The 7951-nt window shown below is 45.1% G+C and overlaps 1 protein-coding gene across 3 annotated transcripts in view; it reads right to left on the bottom strand.

Annotated features, from left to right (window-relative positions):
* Positions 1-459: 459 nt before the first annotated feature.
* Limd1 (LIM domain containing 1) overlaps positions 460-7951 on the bottom strand; it is a 59889-nt gene continuing 52397 nt past the window's right edge. For all 3 annotated transcript variants that reach the window (XM_059269008.1, XM_059269010.1, XM_059269009.1), the window contains exons 5-8: positions 5721-5851; positions 5220-5271; positions 4499-4567; positions 460-2903 (exon numbers count right to left, since the gene is read on the bottom strand). In XM_059269008.1, the coding sequence (XP_059124991.1) occupies positions 2766-2903; positions 4499-4567; positions 5220-5271; positions 5721-5851 (390 nt within the window). In that variant the 3' untranslated portion in view covers positions 460-2765. The remainder of the gene's footprint in view (positions 2904-4498; positions 4568-5219; positions 5272-5720; positions 5852-7951) is intronic.

The following is a 7951-nucleotide window of genomic DNA, read 5'->3' as shown; positions in this document are numbered from 1 at the left end:
CAGCTGAAAGGGGGTTCACTTAGGCACTAGCCAGGGGAATGGAAAGTTCTGTTATGCTGTAACAGGTAGCCAATAAGTCAGTTAGGGCTGAAGGCTCTTCTGAAACCTATGGGGCAGAATGAGAAAAGGGAGGGCAGACACTAGTACTGGGTCTGGGATCAGCCTCCATTTCCTTAGTTTTATCCAAAATACAAGAGTTGTACAGGAATCTTGAAAAAGCTATTTCTCTAACTTTTAAGACAGAGTAAGCTAAGTCCCTGTGTTTTCTTCCTACATGCTTATAAATATAATCTCCCTACAGCTCTATTTGGCCAAAACTTATAGCACATTTAAAACCCCAGATAAGCAAACATCTCTTCATGTTTTCTATGCCCGGGCCTGAGATGAACAGAAACAATGAATAAGAGATCCCTAGGGGTACTTTCTCCAGAAAACAATCAGAGGAGACAATCCTAAGGGTTCTAGGAAGTCTGCAAATTCCTTTATTGTTCTTTTTCAGTAATATAAAATTTATTTGCAAACACATCTGAATCACCTCAATCAGGAATTTCATTTAAAAAATTAATCAGAGTTTTAAACTAGTTATTCAATTTGCAAGCAAATGCCCTCTACTTCAAACATTGATTCCAATGCAATTTTCTTAATCATCTTGACTCAAAATTGGAGTAAAGTATGTCAACTAGACCAGCACCTCAAGGACGGCAAAGACTTACTGGTTCATTTCCTTTCCCTGTCAGCCTTGCCAAAGGCAAGCTAGATAACTTGAAGGGAAGAAAGAGGCCTGGCTTTAGAGTTTATCTCCATAACCCAGTATATTCATAGTTGTTTTGTTGTTGTTGTTGCTGCTGCTGTTGTTGTTTTTAAGGGGGCTCTGTCTAGGACAGTAAACAAGTAACATCTGGTCAAAGGATCCCAACAGAATGAACCTTATAAAAATGAAAAAGATGGTCTTGATCCCCAGTCCCAGTTCTGAACTTCTCACAGGCAAAGGGGGCCAGCAGGATTGAAATAGCTGGCCTACAGGTAGAGCTGGGACCCAGTCAAGAGTCCACATTCACATGTGGTGGGGCTCCACTGACCATGCTTTATCACCCAAGCCAGCTGCGGGGTGCCCAGCCTGACTGGCAGAAGTGAGATACTGCAGCCTTCCTGCCACAAATCCTGGGGCACTCCCTGAAGATAAGAGGGCAACTGGAAAGCCATTTTGTTTTTGTTTTTCCAGTTTCTCCCATTTGAACTACCAAGGAGACACTGACCTCTGACCTCAGGAAGTGTTAGGCAGAGTTAATTATGTTCTTTAGTGCTGGGTGAATTTTTATTTTATCTCTTTTAAATTTTTTTGAGTGGAGCCAGGACCTCATATAGTTGAGGACAGCCTTAAACTCCTACTTCACAAACTTCTGTCTCCCAAATGTTATAAGGACAGGTGCCCACTACCCAGCTCAGAAGTGGTCGTAACATTTTGTCAGCATGTGGACTCCCTCAGCCCAGCTACCCCAGGAGCCAGCATGCAGATGCACATGGGGCCAGAGGGCTGATTTCAGGTGCATCTAGTCTCTGATTACCTTGCTTTGCAACTATACTGCTTAACTGTAATCAAAAGTGGAAATTAGCCACTGCAATACACCAACAGTCTCCAATATGAAGGGCTAATTCCTCCTTGATCTGTGATTTAGTGAAAATTATCTGTGAGGTATGTTTTGTCTGTGGAAAAAAAGTGGAGAGAAATAATGAAGAAAAAAAAGTCAAAAGCAGTGTACCTTATATTGGTTTCTTCAAACCGAATGAATGTGCTGAGAAGTGGGCAGGAGAGATAACCTCTGAAACAAACTCAGTAACATCCTCTCTCTCTCACACACACACACACACACACAAAACTCTCCTTTCAAAAGGAGCTCTCTCCCAGGATATGGATTGAGATTCAAGCCCATGAGCAAATAATCAGAAAGAGGTGTCAGGGGTGTGAGCACTTGAGATCCTCAGACTCACCTTAAGGAAGCAACTCCATCATCACAGACTAGAGGAAGCAAAGAAAAAACACCACCAAGCAGTGGACAAGAAGCCTGGTGCCTGCACCAGTTCTCTCAAAGCTGGCTGTGTAGGACAGGACAGGCCTCTGCCACAGCTCAGCTGCCTTAGGAATGGGAGGAAAGGCAGAGGCACAACAGGAGACCCAGCCTCCCAGATGTCAAAGCTTGGCTCTGTTTTACCAAGCAAACTCCAAGGATACAAAGCATATGCAATACTTCTTTCTTGTCGTGATGCAGTTAGAGTTTGCCGCATTCTCAGAAGAACTAAAGTAAATCTGGAAAGAACTGTAAATCGCACCACAGGGTGTGTGAGGGTTATCTGGGTGCAGGTATTTTCCTAGAGGAGGGAAGTGCCGCTCATCTCAATCACTGCTTCTCTTTAGGAACATTGTGAAATGTGCTTAACACAATCTGAAAATCTGTCCCCATGAAACATGGACTATTTTCAGGGAGTAGGATGTGTCCAGTTACACAGGCCCAACCTTGTGTCATGTGCCATGTGCAAAGTTAGAGCATCTTCCTGAGTGGTTTGGTGAGGGTATGGCAATGGGGAAAAGCACTTGGAAAATACATGGACTTGATGGGGAGTGCACACTGCTATGGTTAAAAGAAAGGTACCCTTCACACACAAGCAGGAACTTGACCTCCTGCCCCTCCTCTTCTGGGGACCCCCAAAAGTACCCCACAGACACCTCCCTGGGCAGCCCTGGCCCTGCCTCCCCACTGTGTCTCTGGTTAGAAGTGGTGCTGGTGGAGGGCTGCAGGTGAGGGTCCTTTCTCCAGCCTCTTGACATGGCAGGAGTGACAGAACAGGTGGTCTTCCAGTGGGTAGCAACGGTGACCATCCTCATCATTGAGCTCTAGGCCACAGTCCTACAAGGAGGCAAGAATGTCCCATGAAAACAAAACAGACTGCAAGAGTAACATGAAACCACAATCCACCCAGTCAGCAAAGGGTACTTCATGGCTGTGGGCAGCTCCTGTCTAGTGAAAGAACCAGTGGCCACTGGCCACCATAAAGCTCATTAAATGAGCCGGGCGGTGGTGGCACACGCCTTTAATCCCAGCACTCGGGAGGCAGAGCCAGGTGGATCTCTGTGAGTTCGAGGCCAGCCTGGGCTACCAAGTGAGTTCCAGGAAAGGCGCAAAGCTGCACAGAGAAACCCTGTCTCGAGAAAAAAAAAAAAAAAAAAAAAAAAAAAAAAACTCATTAAATGAGACTGACTGGAACTAAGAGGTGACTTCAGAAGAAATATACACCAGGCTTCCCAGACAGAAGACCCAAATAAGATAGAAAATATAGTTTTTATATGGACGACAAGTTGAAATAACATTGTAACATTGTGCATCTTAATCCCACATATCCCTCCTCTTTTGAGATAGTGTCTCATGTAGTCCAGGCTTGCTATGTCATCTGTAGTCAAGGATGACCTCGAACTTTTGATCCTCCTGTCTCAGCATTCTAAGTGATGGGATTACAGGTGTGCACCATCACTCCTAGTTTTTGTGATGCTTCCTTCTGAACTCAGGACTTATATGGTAGGCAAGCACTCTACCAAGAGAACCGCATCACCAGCATCTCCACCTGTTTCTTTCAACTATTCGGATGTGACTACTAGAAAATGAAGAGACACATAATTTCAATTGTGGCACTCGTATTTTTTGTTATTGTTGTTGTTGTTTGTTTTTGTTTTTGAGACAAGGTTTCTCTGTACAGCCCTGGCCATCCTAGAACTTGCTCTGTAGACCAGGCTGGCCTTGACCTCAAGAGATTTGCCTGCCTCTGCCACCACCACTGGGTGAGGCACTTGCATTTTTAATGGTTAACCAGGGTCATGAATGTGCAGAGAAGACTGTTAAGTCTTCATTCTCTCCTCCAGATTCAGGAGGTACCACCAGCCATGAGTCCCATCTACTTCTTCAGTGCGAGCAGTGAGACCCATCTACAAGTGAATCTAGTCTATTTCTGGGGATGAATCCACTCAGTATGGCTGGAAGACTGATGCGGAGTGACCTCTGGCACTTATGGTTCCTTCAGTGTCGGGTATCACACAGGGCAGCACGCCACACAACCTTTATACCCACCAATTGATGTACCTATTTCCAACAGAGGTTTCTCCATGATTTCCAGGGCTCAGTTCAGACAGAAGCTTCTGACAGACAGAACATTCTGCACCCAGAAGGGAGAACATCTCCTCCCCAACCCTCATTATACACCTAAGTGACAGTCTGACTTTGAGCCCCTCCCTACACATAATCCTCTGAGTTCTGTAGCTTCAAGGATAGCAACTGCAAGTTTCAGAACTTTCAGAAAATGACATAGAGCTTCATCCCAAACATCTGTTATTACCCTCATACAATCAGTTCTTGGAGGATACACCTCAGAGAGAATCTGGTGACTACCCTAGTCCTATGACCCAGGAGGCCTTTTTAAGGTAGGCTTTGGGGCTAGACAGGGAGGGGCTTACCTCACAGTGGTAGCATTCCACATGGTAGTCTCTGTCCATGGACACAACACGGATGGTCTCATCTGAGCCCTGGGACAAAAGAAAAGCAAGACATGCAAAGAGGCCAGTTAGAAGTCCATGGAATACCACCAACAATGGGATAGGATGGGAGGAGATTGTGGGGTAATAATAGGAGGCCTTGGGGGAGAGATATAAATCAAGAGTGAATACTAAACACTTGTAGGAAAAAGACCAGATTCAGTGGATTGAGAGTAGGTAGGGGCAGTGTGATCTTCTGGGATGTCAGAGACAATACTGAAAGAAATACCAATGGCGACATTCTTTTTCTTTGATTTTTTTTTTTTGCATATGTATGTATGCATGACTGCATGTGCACATGCACACACATGTGCACATGCATGTCAAAGCCAGAGGCTTGTGTCTGGTATCTTCCTCCTTCACTCTCTATTTTATTCACTGACGCAGGGTTTCAGGGATATTTATTCTTAAAAGATGAATAAAAGACAAGCTTTCTGTCCCTCTAATCTAAGACAGTTTGATTTGGCTCTTAGACAAAATGGCACAAGCAGGACATGGGGCTGGGAAGCCAGCACAGGAAAAAGGGACAGTACGGGGCATTGGAGGATTATGTGGAAAGGTATAAGAACAGTTATAGATCTTCTGAGTGACTCAAGGGAGACAGCCCAGTCTTTAGAAGATCTATGAGCAGATAAGATCTTACCTCTGGTGGAAGGATGGGAAGCCCACAGGCTGCACACTTTGGGGCCAGCACCCTTCGGGAGAAACAAAGGGAACACGGTGCACATTGTGTTATTACCAGAATATGAATGGCAACCAGGGCCTGCCAGAGCCCTCCATGGCCAGCACTCAGGATTATGTGGACCTAGGCTCACTTTTTGGAATAGAAACATTATTCCTGGCTGATAAAGGGAAATCTGGCTGCTTCCTGCTCCCCTAAGTATAAAGATGAAGCTGGCTGTTTTCTCCCTTCACAGCTAGCTGGGATGGTTCAAAAGCAGAGAGTGGTAGGTGTTGAGCCTGACTTGGTGCCTGGTGAAATTGGGTAAATCTGAAGCCACAGGCTTGTTGGATTCCTCTGATTAGTTTTGTGTTCTGCTTTATCACCAAACAAACCTTTAAAGAGCTTCTACATACTTTCCATTCTGCTGAGCTCAGCGGGGCCTGTGTAAGGTTACCTTCTACTCCCTTCCTTTCTCCTTACTTGTGGTAATCTCGGACACAGTAGATCTTGTTCTCTGAGTCCACAGTGAAAGGCACTCCATCCAGACATTCATTACAGATGACACAGCGGAAACAGCCAGGGTGATAGGACTTCCCCAGGGCCTGTAGGATCTGAGCACATACAGGAAAAGACTCACAGAGATGAAGGGAAGGAAGGACCATGAAGGAAGAGGAACATGTAGGTTGAAGAGCCACATGCACAGCTGCACCATGGCACAGGCTCCACCTGGCCCAGAGTTTCACCCAAACAAAGGTCAAGAGAGGTTAGTCTGCTCAGACTTGTGGACAGGAGAGGATCAAACAGGGATGCTGTGGAATAATCCTGTACAGTATGAAAGTGTGTTACTCTAATTGCTAATAAAAAACTGATTGGTGAGTAGCCAGACAGGAAGTATAGGCAGAAAAAACAAACTAAGGATGTTGAGATGAAGAAAGGCGGAGTAAGAGGTCACAAGCAGACACAGGGAGAACAAGATGAACGTACCATACTAAGAAAAGGTACCAAGCCACGGGGCAAAGCATAGATAAGAAATATGGGTTAATTTAAATGTAAGAGTTAGCTAGTAACAAGTCTGAGCTATGGCTGAGTGTTTGTAATTGATACAACCTCAGTGTGTTTATTTGGGAGCTGCTGGCAGGACAGAAACTTCCACCTGCACAGGGACCTATGCAAACTCTCAGTTGTTGAGTGGGAGGAAATAGACTCGTGTCTGATCGTTCTCTCATAGCAGAAACTTGTTCTCTCCTAAAAAGCAATACTAGATAGGGCTAGCTCTGTCCTGGGACAGAACCCCTGAGTAAACCAGTTAAAAAGAATCTGCCCCTCATATGGAAGGCAGCAAGCATATAGAAGAATGAAGGGAAATTCTAGATGGAACTATGAAAACTTGGACAAAACCTCCTCACATTGACTCCTGGGACCCTTTCCATGTGGCTTTGATTCTATAGTATGACAATCTAGAAGCCTGGCTGGAGCCCTAATCATCTCAAATCCAAGGTAAAGACTAAGTCCCTTTGTTGTTGTCCTTGTCCTTAAAACAAAATGAAGGGGAAGCCCCAAAGGCCTCCTTCCTCTCAGTATCATTTGATTTGGATGTGAGACTTGAACTACTAGAGCCTTTCCAAAACAAAAAACTAAGACAAAACAAAACAAAACAAAACCAAAGGAGGAGAAGAGAGGGGAGGAGAGGAGAGGGAAGGGGAGGAGAGAAGGGAGGAGAGAAGAGAGGGTAGGGGTGAGGAAGGGAAGGGGAGGGGAGGGAAGAAGAGAACAGGGGAGGGGGAAGGAAGAAAGGGAGGGAGGAGAGCATTGATAGGAGAAAGGAAGAGGAGAAACAAGAAGGAAAGTACATCCTTGGTAAGGTCAATGGGTCAGTAACAGAACTCACTGGGAATGGCTGACATTGCCTAGCCCTGTAAGTGTGGGCCCTGCATCTGCAGCTTAGTACTACTTGACAACTTGGTAAAAAAAAAAAAAAAACAAAGCACATTCTCAGACCTCACCCCAGATCTCCTAATTCAGAATCACCAGGAGTAATGTCTAGCAGTTGTTTTCTTAAGATAATTAGATGTGTCAGGAGGTGGTAGCGCATGCCTTTGATCCCAGCACTTGGGAAGCAGAGGCAAGCGGATCTCTGAAAGTTTGAGGCCAGCCAGGTCTACAGAGGGAATTCCAGAATAGACAGGGCTACACAGAGAAACCCTGTCTCTAAAAACCAAGAAAAAGAAAGGAAGGAAAGAAGGGAGGGAGGGAGGGAGGGAGGGAGAGATGATAGATAGATAGATAGATAGATAGATAGATAGATAGATAGATAGATAGATAGATTAGATGAGATTAGATGAGATGCATGCAATTGAAGTCAGTTTTCCGTAATCTGCAGTTGAAAACATCTTTGCTGATTCAGTGGGAGATTTACCTCTGCAATTATTTGGGCCATGAAACAGCAAAAATAACAAAACTATAACATCACCATGAACAGGAGCACCCAATGCCAGTCTGCAGGGGATACAAGGAGCAGTAACCAACAGTAGGTGTTAAGCCATGCAGAAAGTTTTCAAATAGGGGACCTGGAACTTAGGAAAGCTCTGCAGGACATTGTAAGGCTATGGAAGAGATGTGCTATGATCCAGACCCTTCCACTGGAAGTCTGAGTAGAGAACGTTGTAGCATACACCCCAGCCAGGGATCACAAGAGGAATACTGTGCTATCC

Source organism: Peromyscus eremicus, chromosome 7 (assembly GCF_949786415.1).
Source record: "Peromyscus eremicus chromosome 7, PerEre_H2_v1, whole genome shotgun sequence".
NCBI classification, from domain to species: domain Eukaryota; kingdom Metazoa; phylum Chordata; class Mammalia; order Rodentia; family Cricetidae; genus Peromyscus; species Peromyscus eremicus.
Note: the sequence above shows the minus strand (reverse complement) of the source record. Positions and strands in the feature narration are given on the sequence as shown.